The following is a 13,743-nucleotide window of genomic DNA, read 5'->3' as shown; positions in this document are numbered from 1 at the left end:
AGTTCAGAGTTGATAATTAGTGTAAAATTGTATCTATTTAAATATTTAATATTATCTATTTTATATTAAATATTGCCTATACCTATTTATCTACATAGCTATGTTTAAGACCTCATCTTGCAAAGCACGGAACATCCACAAACATTCTTAAATCCACAGAAATCATGAGTCTTGGCACTTCACAGTAGCTTCTAGCACCTAGCAAGAGCTATTCCCTAGATGCAAGGGATGCTTTGTAAAAGCATCAGGCAAGGACAGATGAACTTCGAATACGAAATCTAGGGCTGCAAATACTGACTATTTTCTCCAGCTTTCTCTTTTGATGGTGCTAGACAATGAAATACTTAGTTTTGCTCTGTGGTGGTCAGTCTTACAGAATTCACAAGTAATTTCCAAACATCCCTTTGCAAAACTTCCAGTTAACTGGTGAGAACACAAACCAAAGCTTGCTTCTCCCATCTGTGACTTTTTTATTCTCAGCTCTTCCTGCTTTCGTTTTCCTTCATCTCAACTAAGTAATTCACCTTTTCCTTGTAATCACTAGGTTTGTAAGGCAACCCAAAATATCCTGTAAGCATTTTCCGAACACAGGGAAAGCACAGTCCGTGTCTAAGAAACAAGTGGACCATACAGAGACACTTAGAAATGAAAGGTTTGGGATGAAGGACTGTGTTTCGAGAATATGTCTGCTACTTCTCTGGAGAGATGAACTGATTTGTGCTAGAGGAAGTATCCCTACCTCGGAAGGACGGATTTCAAAATCTTTTCCTTTCAGCTCTATCAGGTGCTTCTTACTTGTAACTTTGATCCAATGTCCTTCTCCTCTTTTCTTCTCTAAGTGGCATTACTGGATCTTCCCTGAACAGGTAACAATTTCATCTGTCTATAGCAATGATTAACTTTGATTCAAACTGTAGAGTTTTAGGGTAATTACGCAGCCTAAAATGAACTCCAGACAAATACTAAAGCACGAAACTCCATTTTCTTCAACAGTTTGTCAGGGCTGAAAATGTAATGGTGTAACCAGCAGGAAATATTCTAGAAAAACATGTGTATTGCCTTTTCAAAAGGTTCACTTTCAAGCACTTCTTCTCACCTGTGCTAAGCCTCCAATCTCTTTGACGCAGACATAGAGCCTGAACAGGTCCAGGGGCTTCTTGCCCACAGCTGGCAGACTGGCCACAGGCGTGCCCCTCTCCTCCATGAACGTGAGGTACCGATCTACCCACATCTTGCGCTCTGGCTCGTTTCCTAGTTCATAGACTTTTGTGATCTTCTCTCCAGTTGTGGTAGAGGAACTTGATTTCTAAATCGCAAGAAGAAGAAAAAAGAGTTGGGGGAAGGGTGGGAGGGGGAGGGAAAAGAAAGTAAGAAACTCACAACATTGAAAAAGAGAAGATGTCAAACAAACTAAAGCTATCACACAACAGTCAGGAATGAAGGCTACTAGTTCAGGCACAAACAGTACATTCTGTCCATATACGGAAAATTCAGCTTTTTAAACAAAGGGCCCAAACTCCCCATTTTCATATTTCTTTCACCGATCTGAACTTTGGATCCCAGAAGGCAAGTTTCTGATGTTGCCTCGTGTCATTTTAAGAAGAGGTGGCTCTCACATAGTGCTTCTCATCCACTTATCTCGAAGTGCTTTGTATGCAGTAATTTGGGTAAAATTAAAAACAAGTTTGTCCCACACAAGTTTATGTAATCCTAAAACCAAACCAAATCAACCCTCTCCCCTCTGCCCTCAAAAAGGGGCTAGAAAACCTGGAAGCGCTCCTCCAGAACAGGAACCGCATAGAAATAGCCTAAGGTGTGAACCATGGTGAGCTACAACACCGAGGAGCAGTACTCTCTTTAGAGAGTCACAAATGGTTATGCTTTACTGCCTCTTCACACCACCGTTGGTCAAAAAGCAAGACAAGCAAGAGAGCCTCAGGCACGAGGAGATTGGTGGCAATACTCTTTGTGAACTGCCAGTCAGCTGCCTGAGCCAGTAATGCTTATGAATAGCTACTACTCTCCTCCCCTGAAAGAGGACAGAAGACAGCCACCTCACCTGTCCTGCCTTGCAAAGGGAACGTGTATTATGACCTGGGGAAAACTAGGGATGCACAGGGATCAGAGCTGAACCACCACCAGGAAAAGCGAAAGAGGCAGAAAGAGCAGGGTTCTTTCTCACATGGTGGAAAAGCAGGACTGAACCCATTTTCCTGCTGCTATTTGGGCTTTACAGCTAATGAAAGTCCATGTTATCTTGATGCCCTTTTCTTCTCTTGTGGAGATGGCAGAAAGCACTGAGGCTGCTACACAAGCTACAACTTCTCACCATATCTTTTTCTGCGCAATATAACCCTGTGAGCTGGGTTCTGCACTGCGTGTGGGCAGACTACACCCTATCCAAGCTGCCCCTGATCTGACAGCAGAGAGGGGCTGCCGCAGGACGACCCTCCTCCTTGGAGAAGGTGAAATGATTTGTTCAGCAGTGGACGATGGGAGAGGTTCAGAATTAAACCCAAGAGAAAAAGATTGATATAAAGCTTTGGGAAAGGAGCCAAATATATGAAGGGAAACATATCTTTTACGTCTGTATAGTAAAATCCTAAACTTGGTTGTTGATTGCAGTAGACACTTCTTTCATTTCCCTCCTTTGCCTTTTCCTTACTTTGAACAGGAGCCAGCACTATTCTGAAGCAAACAGGAACTTATTTCTAGCTGAACATCTCTAAAGAAGGCCCTAGCTGTACCTCACGGGTGCTACAGAACCACCCACTTCAACCATGTCCCCACAGAGCGCTGGTGAGGACTGGCGCTCAACACCACATAAGATGCAGTGGGGTAGCATCCAACTGCCAATGATTTTAAAAGCATTGCCACCATTCATCTTGCATGTCAGCCTGGAAAATATGACAGAATCTGTTATCTCCCTCTAGCCATTAGCTGAAACTTGGCAACGCTGGAGGAAAGCCAGGAGAAAAGAGACGTGAAGCCAAGGGGGGTGACCCAGCAGTTCCGTGAGCCATTGCTGTTCTTTCCAGTGAATGGATATTCGTTTTAATTAAACAAATAACCTCCTGAAAAGTTTTCTGCCTTGCTTCCTGATACTGCAACTTCTTTGCAGTAGTCCTTCCTACAGACAGATATTATTACCTTTCTTACTTAGAAATGAGGTGCACTCCTGAATTTACTTGAGCCAGTTTGAGTTGTGTTACAACTCCTACTGAAGTGGGAGTCAAGGCTGAAATTGTTTTACTAATACTAAGTGGCTGGCAGGAAAATGCTTCAACGTGAGTCCTGCAGATTATGCAATGAAAGCACAAACTGTTTACTCAGTTTACTGATTGGCAATCAGTTTACTCGAAGCATCACTTGCTATGTATCTGGCTGTTCAAGAAAATCAGTTTAACTCTTTTCGATAAATACACCTTGTCAAAGATTTTTTGGGGGGTGGGTGGAAAGAGGGAAGTAGGCAAGTCACGTTGCAATTAATTTGATTTTGTAGTGAGAACAGATAGATGATCACATAGGCTTGAACAGCTGAATAAACTGGAGCTACCTCTCTACCAACTGCAGTAAGAACAAAGTTACTCTACTGCTCATCAGCACCAATTTTAATCTGACACTTATGATGCCACAGAACTCTAACAAAATGAAGGCAGGAAATTTCAGCTCCTACCCACCAAATTTTGCATGTGCTTATATTCTAACATATGAGGCAACAAAATAGTTTCTATTTCACTTTTATGGTAGTTCACGATTAAGAACTTTCAGATTTACCAGTTTTACGTTTTCATTTTTATATGGTAAGATTCTCTTTTTCAGAACAGATTCAGAGCAGAATGGAAACCAGTTAAGAATTCTTCATTTTGGGTTTTTCTACTACACGTCTCAAATGATGCTGCTTTTCAGCAGTGTGGCAGCAGGCTCTAAAATGACAGTATAATCTGAAAACTTTTCACAGCTTACAGAAGGTAAGAAGTGTTTCTTACTGTGTGAGCTTTCAGGTTGTCATGCTTTGTAAAATGGGTGCAATTTTCTTCTAAAATGAAATGTTAACTTTAGAAGAATGCACTGGAGGGAAGAATGCTATTCCTCAAGAGTAAAGATCTTTTTCTCTTCTCTATTTTTATAAATGTAAACATATAAAAATGACAGATGTGCGCAAGCTAGTCTACACACAAACAAACTTCAGTTCCACATGGGCAGGTTCAGCTGGAAGCCTAAATTTGCCTATAGGTAAATGTTAACCCTCAGAAAATAGGGGCTTATTACAAAATGATCCCATTAGCACACTGTTAACTAAAATGAGCGCTTGCCAGGCAACGCTGGAAGAATACAGATCACGAGCTTTTCTTCTGTTAAGTTTGTTGATAATTTTGGTGATAAAAGCACGCTGGTGCAAGCCTGTGGCACATACCTTTACCAATTTAGTTGCATCCTACTCTGCCCTCAATCCCCAGCACTCTTCTGCATGATATGACTGGCCATGTTTAAATGGGTGATTTAAAAAACCACATCTACATATGTGGATACCAAAGCCAATTCTCATCATAAATTTGTCAAACCCTGTACTTTATTTTCAATACACCTACCACCCATTAGAAGTGTATTATACACAGATTCTTGTATGGTGAGTCTGCAGAAGCCTTCAGAGCAACACAAATTTCTGTAGGAGTTCCTTTCACATTAAGGCAGTGGGTAGTTGTTTCTGTACATATCTCTAAGCATCTATATTTATAGAACTATCTACCATTCACTTCCCCCACTTTAGTAAAGAATTTGCCAATATTACACTTATTACGTAGACCTATTTTACTACAGAACAGAGTGTGCTTTTGCAGGACACAGTCCTCTGTCAAGATTTCCTCCTGAAGGCCTCTGCAGACCCCTCACAGCTGGCACCATGGAGATACGGTACTATTTGAGTGTATTCACTGTCATGTTCACATGTACCTATGGACAGTGAACAGCATTTTACGGGGTTTTCATAAGCTACTGGTTTACTCATTTGCAGAGACCCTACAATAGTTCACACCCACACTTGCAAATTCTCTTTTAAAGACTTTTTTCCCCTCACCACTGTCAGGGATGCACACCGTGTGCAAAATTAGCATAGCAGAAGTGTTCTTTTACCTATGTACCCAAAGAGCCCACAAAACATAACATTCAACAAACCCTTCTCCACATTTTCTCATGCCTCACTTCCAGATAAAACTGCTGAAAGAGAGGATCCCCTTAGTGGGATACTGTGAAGTGGATCACAGACCATTCACCCTTGCTTTTACCCTCTGCTGGAATGGAGAAGTTGTAGCACACGAAGCAGCTTTGGGATTTAATGAACAAATTCAGGCTGTTTTCAAGTGTAACAAAACGCCTGCAATCAATCGCTCCAGTCTATGTCAGGCTGCTGTTGAAGTCAATGAAGTTATTCAATACACTGGCCTTCATAGGTAAAAAGTGATCAGCTAATTTACTCCAGCACTTATTTTTCTATCGTTCCGAAGCACTGTATTTATCCGTATCTGTGTACCAAGACGCTAACTGAAGCTAAAGATGCAGCAGCATTTGGACAGAAGGGCACTCTGAAGAAACCGAAAGCACAAACTTCCTCCATTTATTTCTCCCAACACTACGCTTAGTCACAAGTCACGGAGAAAACTCCACATATGTTCAGAAGGACTCTAGGATTTGCTATGCGGGTTATGCAATGAGCTCAAGGAAGGCATTATCATTTGGTAGCCCCGTAGAGGAAGAACTCGATGTGTTAGACAGCCTGTGCAATAACTCTCTTGCTTTCCGCCAGAGAACTGCCCAAACAAGCAATACCCAAAACATTACTACAAAGAAAACTAACACCGGTTTTGGTACCACCCTTTCAGAAATGCTGTTAAGAAAAAGATGAGACTTTGTGGGAACAAGGAACACCAGCTGCCTTCTGAGACTCAAAGTCGCTGCCAAATAAACATGAAAACATTAAGGTGGTGCACTTCATGCCATGCTGCCCCTCTGCTCAGGGGATTCACGAGATGTCTGGTTTTTGGATGGGGAGACCTTTTTCACTCCAGTTGGCCTTCCTCTGTTTGTCCTGAGACATACTCTTCCAGGTATCACTTTGTGAAAATTAAGTTGTTATCAAAGAATTGTTGCTATTTTAAGCGCACATTAACATCAGGAAAAAACCTTCATATTCCTCACAAAAATATATTGCAGTATTTTTCTACAGAGAAATTATGATCATTATTACTTTTGGTAAAAAGAAAAAAAAGAGGAACAACATACATGTTTCTAATTCAAAAAAACAAAGCAAAAATGACCAAGTGGACATTTGCTCCCCATAGACCATATCTGCTTATATCTCCGTTCTCTTCTCTATATATGTCTACAGATTTTCTATGTGTGTATATATATGGCTATACATATGATGAAATTTATTTTTAGCTCCACACATCTCTCTCAGGTTTTTCTGTACAACCTGTACAAGAATGACAAAACATTATTAATCTAAAAAATAGTTTTCTAAAAACATACACACATCAGGTTTTTTCTACCCACAATCTGGGTTATTTCAAAATAACTGCATGAAGCAAATCAGAAACAATTTTGGTTTAGACTGTGCCCTGATAACCTCATGATTGTATTTCCAAATACACGATTCAAAATTAAAAACGTTTCAAAAATACACATGGCAGCTTTTTCATGGTGCTGAGCCTACAATTCAAACTTTGACAGATCTTAATTTCAATAGGGGAGAAGATTTCTTGTTTTGTTTCGTTTTTTCCTAAATAACCCTAGCAAAGACAAGTGCAGCAACCAGAGTGAAGTCAGTTGTGTGAAGGAGTTTGGGCCCAGGAACAGAAATGGAATTGTCCTTAACAACACAGTCGGCATGCTTGGAAGCTGATGCATTACAGAAGGATGTTTTCTTCACAACAACTGCTGTATTACCAGACAGCACACTTGCATGACGCACGCAATTTTACTCTTTCTTATTTCAAAGTACTGCTGGGACAAATTTTGCCCTTGGATAAGCATGCTCAGGCCCCACTGAAGCCAGGCAGTGGAACTTACAGTCATGTGTCCGAGAGCAGAATTTGTACCCAGTGTTATAAAGAAAGAAAACTGTTTAGTGGATAAATAATGAAGAAAAGGAATTTACAAAACAAACAAGCAAGCATTAAAATATAATTAATTACAAAAAAATAAACAAAAACCAAAAAAACCAGAGCCACTTACAGGGCTTGATGGAGTCTTTGGCCAGCCTGGGCTGCTAATGCTATCACTTTCATCTCCATGAAATGAGGAGATGCTAGCAGAGCTTGGGGACATTGGGGAAGGGACTGGCAGGTTGCCTGGGGTTGGGGGCTGAGAAATACCCTGAGAGCTGTAGCTATCCTGTGGTAGAGGAATAAAAAAAAATAATATGACAAAGGCAGGGCAAACTTTATTAAAAACAAAAAAAATACATCCAGTTTAACAGACTGACCAATTTTTATATATAAAATATATATAAACAGAGAGACACATACACAAAACACACACATATATAAATATATTTTTATATATATATAAAAGGTATTAAAACAACATTGTTAATTAGTATAATTTGGAAAGTTTGCTGGATGCTTGGCTAAAGTCACTAAGCCACCATGCTTATTTCAAGCTCACATGGAATGCTAAGCATGGGTTTCCCCTTATGAAAGAAAGAAAAAAAACAAGCTGTTCACCTTATTTTATCAAATAAGGCAGGAAAGCAAAATATTAAAGTATGTTGCTGCTGCTGAGGCGGCCAAAACAGGAAGCTATAACTGAAGGCAGAGAAAAATGGCTGCAAGTATTGAAACCAGGCAAGACCCTTCTTTCCCACCCACCTGGCACAGCTGAATCCCCACGCAACTTTTGGCTTCGGTTGCTTTGCCCCCGCAAGTTAAAATGCCGTAAGAACTAGTAACTTTCAGATCCACACAATGAGGGAAAAAAGAAAAAAAAAATCAAAGAAAAGAAACAAACAAAGAGATTGCACGTGAATGGAAAGGCATGCAGGAAAGAACAGAAGTGGGTAGGCCAAAACCAGAAGATGAAGGACAACACAGCAGACTTCTGCGGGCTGAACCAACACCACGTGCGGAGGTGGTAAATACCTTTGACTTGCTCTCGGGCTGGGGAGGTCCTTCTTCTTTGCCATCTGCTTTGAGAGGAAGGGGTAGTTTGGACTCACCGGGTGTCATCATATCTGCAAGACCCATAGGTGCTAATCGAAAACAGGAGAAACAGTTAAGCATGACTTATGTTTGGCTTTGTCGGAAAAAACACGCTTCCTGCTGTGAGATTGTGGCGCCACGTGAAGCAGAGGTTATCCCACCTCTGTCCTGTTATTCCAGCGTCCGGAAACCTGGAAACCTCTTCAGTTGAATTGAGGAAATAAAAGAGAACGAACGAGGCGAGAATACGAGCACCATGCAACAACAACCACCACCACTTTACAAAACTGAATTCATTCTTCATGCTGCTGGTGGTCTTCAACTGTGTCCGCATTTGACCGCTACATTTTAACAGAACAACAGTCTACTTTAATAACTACTGCACCTTCCCTTTAGCAACAGGCAAACATAAATGAAAATGATGCGCATTTCGCTTGCAATGTTGAATCTGAGAAAAAGGCTGAATTTCCCAGCTACGCCTGTATTACGGTTGGTGCCCAGCAGATAATTCCAGCCCCCCCGCCTCCAGGTCAGTATGAATGGCTCAGCCACCATGAGCCTTAACTACAGAATTGCAAGCTGTAAACTCCACTCTGCTGGAGAAGCAGCATTCAACCCTCCTGCCAAAATGGGGTGGGACTGTAACGAATGCACAAATGTCTTTCTCTGATAACGGCACGCAGTTGCTTCCCAGGGGCTTGCGTGAGGAGTTTAAGGGTTTTTTTTATTTGAAGATGCAAGTGCTAAGTATAGTATTATTGCTGCAGAGCTGCTGCGTTCCTGGATCTCTAGAAAGATGCAAGGAGAAACATTCAAATAAATAGACAGAAAATACTGGGCAGATCAGATGCTAGAAAGTGCCATGACACTGAATCAATGCAAATAACCAGAGAACAACAGCAAGACACCAGAAGCAAGACACCTTTCTCTGCAGAAAACCATGTGCACAGCACTTAGGAAAGACTGGATTATCTTCCCTTCCTCTCCTTTTTTCCTCCCCCTCTCCCCCTCTTCTTTCAAAGAAGGATCTGAGGTAAGAAAAGCACAGGATAGAATAACCTACAAAGCAATAAAAAGGAAAAAATACACATCCCAAACTTACAAATTTTAAGAATCAGCAAAGAATCATTGTTAAAAAAAATTAAAAATCCGATCATTACCAGACTAGCGTGCCTCTGCAAAACGACAATGCTGGCTCGCACTAGGCAGCAGGCACACTGCATAGCAAGCCAAGGAGAGGAGGGGGAAAAGAAGCTTTAAAAATACTTCACAGATTGCCCACTACAAAATGATTATTGCACATATTCATGTATTACTATGTTTTAGAAAATAATTAGTTTTAATTACAGCAGTGAGAGCATGAGCAGGACTCTGGCGAATACGCTGGCAAGCTTTGCAGTGCTAATTTGCTAATATCTTTAGCATCACTGCAGGTTGAGACTATGGGTCTGCCAAAAAAACCTACCCAGCCATGTGCCCTGTGAGTTTACAACTGCATGCTCAATATTCAGCTTTGAACTGCCAGTGTTTTTCATGGGCACATTTTCTTGTTTTTTCAAAGCACATTTGTAGCCCAATCAAGCCCTTAAAGTCATCACAACACATAAATCATAATTGAGATTTAAAAAAAAAAAAAAAATTACTTGCAATACTTAAGACTTCAAGAATTGGAACAAAAAGCCTTTTTCAAGAGATGCAGCTGCAGAGAAAAATCTATTGGGATCAGCTAAAAATGCTGTTATTTTTATGTATGTGTGTGAAACCTCAACAAAACAGCCAGGCAACGCAACACTGGGAAGCCAGCATCCACGAAGCATTTGATTTGTATGCATTCTGCTCTTACACTGTTTGAGAAGTTGGGGCAGCTTGTGACCATTATGAAATGAAGGATGGCAGCCTAACACATTTTAGTTTTGAATTCCGCAGTTAAAAAAAATAGTATTTTTCTTTCAGAGATTTTTTGAAAATACATGCACAAAATGGTCAAGTATATGCCACAGTCTGGTTTCAAACTGGGATGCAGAACTGTTATACAAAATCCATTTTAACAGTTACACATTTCATGCTGTGAAAGCGCTAAAAAAGAAGTCTTAGTTTTAGTTTCAAAGCCACCAAAGATGACCCTTCCCCTCTAAAGCAATTTTAGAGAGGTCAAACAAAGCAAAGTCAACAATCACACTTCTTCACCCAAATTCTGCATGGCTAAATCCTCTGCTGGTATCTCACTGTCATCTAGGTTGGCACATCGTATTGCTATTACAAAGAATATAATAACTGTGCCCACTCCTGGTAGTACTGTTGCCATCAGAATACCTTTATAAAATCTCTCTTCCAGAGAGGTTTAAGTTAACACCTCACGTAAAGGGCAAGTAACTCTAGTCTGCAAATTACCACACGTACTCTGACTGTATTAATCATGTTTAGAAATGCAAAAATACCAATTCATTTTGCCTTTTGAATATTTCTTGTTGGCATATGCAAATATAGCTATCAGGAGTTGGAGATGACTATGAAAAAAATAATAGTTTGCCAAATACCGTTTCACTTTTTGCTCTAAATTATTTACTTCAACTACATCCTTTCTTTCTACCCTGTAAGAGGAGAACTGCAAGGATTTTACTAGCAAATTGCAAGGTTGTCTAGTTTCCCTGTAGCTTGTATCTATGTTTCCCAGCTACTTTTCTATCCACTGTTGAAATGCTGTTTCATAACTTCTTGCAAACGTACTCTCCAGCGACTTGCAAACAGACCTTCCTTCACTTTTTTTAGCAAAGCAGTACAGCGAAAACATTGTTTTGACCCTTTCTGAGCAGTGAAATACTGTTATTGTCATGGAACTGCTAAAATAAGACATGGTCTCTTTCTACACAGGTACTAATAATTCTGCGTGTGAAGTGCAGACCAAAGGATAAAACATTTTAGAGAGAACAGGGAAATCTTGACTCAAAAAGTGTTGTAGCGTACTGTGAATAGGTTTCAAGTACTAGCCTCTGGCTTATTATAAGAATTTAAGAGCTAGAATGATTTCAAAAAGCAAGTATGGGTCACGGTCCTGAATTAACTATTCCACACTGAATTTAATGGACTCAAAGGCAGATATTGACATGAGTAAAACTGCAGCAAAGTGCTCTTTTTTTGCTAAAGGCTGCTCTATCAGTCCCAGAAGATGATGAAATATTGCAGGAGCAGCAATACACAAACATTATTTTTCTCTTTATTGCTAGTGCAATAACAAATCACACTCTACAAAACAGAATATTACATCCTTTGTAAGACATTCCTTCCTCCCCTCCACCCCTAGCACTCTCCCTCCAAAAAAAAAAAAAAAAAAAAAAAAAAAAAAAAAAAAAAAAAAAAAAAAAAAAAAAAAAAAAGCAAAAGCAAAAGCAAAAAAGCAGTGAATTTGTGACTCATGTGGAGTTGGCAAGAGGATCCCTGCTGCTTTTATGCCCATAGGAAAAACAGGCGAGGGACAACAGCATGGCCTGATGTCCTGCCACAAATGACTGTCCACCTCTGGGGAAAAGCACAGCCCAGGGTGCCCGGGCACCTTATCTGAAAGGGATGAGTGGGCCACCAAGGACCTCAGCGCCGCACCTCCTTTCTGCCTACGAAGTCCCGTCCCAGGGATGACAAGCGCGTGTGGTTTGGGACGCGGGCGTCTCTGTGCCAGGAGCTGCCTGGTTTGCAGTTGCACAATGACCACTGGATCCCTTGACCACAATGACCACAAGTCATCGCTTGTCTGGAGTACAGGTGGTGGGATACTTCAGCTGTTACCAGCTGCTGACATCCTCCAGAAAGTTTATTTAAATGTGCATTGTGTAATAGCTCATCTGAAGATACGCGTTAGAGCAAAAAAGAAGTTAAATAAATAGAGGTTTCCATTTTTCAGAAAAAATGTACCCAAGCTGCAAAACAGAGAAAACCAATTAAGATTTCTAAAAAATGCTTCACATTCATAAATATGAGTGCTTTCTCTACCAGAAGTTCATACAAATAAATACAAAGTCAAATATATATATAATATATAAGATTTCAGTAAGACACAGGTAGTGAAATTAGGGAAGGATCCTTGTGGCAGTGAGGAGATTAATGCCCCTTTTTTGTTTTGTTCACCTCCAGAGGTAGCAGAGATTACGAGTGCCAGTTTGTGTGCAAGCACAATATGGAAATCTGTGAGATCCAAAGCCCGTGTTACTTCTTTTTAAAGATAATTTTCACTAGAATTAACAAGGCTCACAGCATGAAATTGTTGTTTTAGTTATGTTGGGTTTTATAAGTTTCCTTTTATTATATATATTTTTAAAGTTTGAATTTAAAAAATAGGGGGAAAAAATCTAAAATATATATGGGAGATGTGAACTCATATAACAAAAGGACAGTGGAGGTTATGCAATTTTTCTGAATGGCAGTTTGTTCCATAATTGTGAAGGGATTCTGGCACTTTTTCTTGAAGCTTTTGTTATTGTTATGGATGGGGTACTCTATCAGAAGGATCTGTCTTCTTTGATCTCATAATTTCTGTGTTCCTAAACTGCTCTACATCAGCAGAAGCTGGCAATCTGTTGTTTGATCCACAGTCACTGTTGAAGTACCAGGATACATAACTGCAACACGATTTTCCTTTCAATTGTGACGTTAATTAAAAAAACTAAAGAAAAAGAAGAGGATCAACTGGTAATAAGGAGTTATAAATACTACTAGAAACGTGTGGCAATACCAGTGTTATACTTAGCTGTACTGAAGCTCCAAAATTGTATGAAAACAATTCCATCAGCATCAGCAATCTTGCGCTATTTTAGAATAAAACCTAAAAGTGCATTTGATTAAAATGAATGTAACCCAAACCTACCTTCCTCCCTCAAAACAGGCAACACAACCGCACTCTCCAAAACCCAGACAACCAAGATACCAACTTCTCCCTATTGCTTACCTTAGTTTTTCACTGGCCTCTAACTGAAACCACAGTTGTTCACGCTCAGCGCACATAAGCCAGTTAACTAATGCCCACGCTTCACGCCAGCAGCAGCCACCCGGTTGCATTTGGTTTTGGCCCTACACAATGACTGACCCCTGGCTTCTCCGACAGACGTGTGACTTTGCACTAGCAGGGCAAAAAGGCTCAAGAGCCAGGTAGCTGAACTGGTCCTTGTGTCACAGAAAATGCCTGTTTTCAAGCCTGTAAGTAGGTACCACCTGCAAGTTCTCCGCCTCATCAAATGCACCTCATCCAACGCGGGGCCAGAGCTGACCCTGAAGTGTTCCCCCAGCTCCGGACATCGTCATTCTAAGTGCTGTATTTACACTTGCCTTAAGCTCAGCCCTTCATTTCTTTGACCCAAGCAGAAGGATGAGGCAGGACGGGAGGGCTGGGGGGAAATGCAGCGTGCCTGCTGCATATGCCCCCAGCAGTATATTCACATCTAATTTTCTCTTTTTCTTCCCCCTGTACCAACACCACCTGGGTGCTCTTGGAGGCCGGCTGCATAAAGCAACCTGGACGCACGTCTGCTCACACACAGAGGGAAACAGGCGCACCGAA

The 13,743-nt window shown here is 40.7% G+C and overlaps 1 protein-coding gene across 9 annotated transcripts in view; it reads right to left on the bottom strand.

Moving 5' to 3' along the window:
- ARID1B (AT-rich interaction domain 1B) overlaps positions 1-13,743 on the bottom strand; it is a 300,848-nt gene that overhangs the window by 28,256 nt on the left and 258,849 nt on the right. For 7 of the 9 annotated variants that reach the window (XM_035899774.1, XM_035899768.1, XM_009644296.2 and 4 more), the window contains 3 exons: positions 8,139-8,248; positions 7,234-7,392; positions 1,097-1,306 (listed from right to left, as the gene is read on the bottom strand). In XM_035899774.1, coding sequence (XP_035755667.1) covers positions 1,097-1,306; positions 7,234-7,392; positions 8,139-8,248 — 479 coding nt within the window. The remainder of the gene's footprint in view (positions 1-1,096; positions 1,307-7,233; positions 7,393-8,138; positions 8,249-13,743) is intronic. The other 2 variants (XM_035899771.1, XM_035899772.1) reach the window with 1 other exon arrangement.

Source organism: Egretta garzetta, unplaced genomic scaffold, assembly GCF_000687185.1.
Source record: "Egretta garzetta isolate BGI_Z169 unplaced genomic scaffold, ASM68718v1 scaffold397, whole genome shotgun sequence".
NCBI classification, from domain to species: Eukaryota; Metazoa; Chordata; class Aves; order Pelecaniformes; family Ardeidae; genus Egretta; species Egretta garzetta.
Note: the sequence above shows the minus strand (reverse complement) of the source record. Positions and strands in the feature narration are given on the sequence as shown.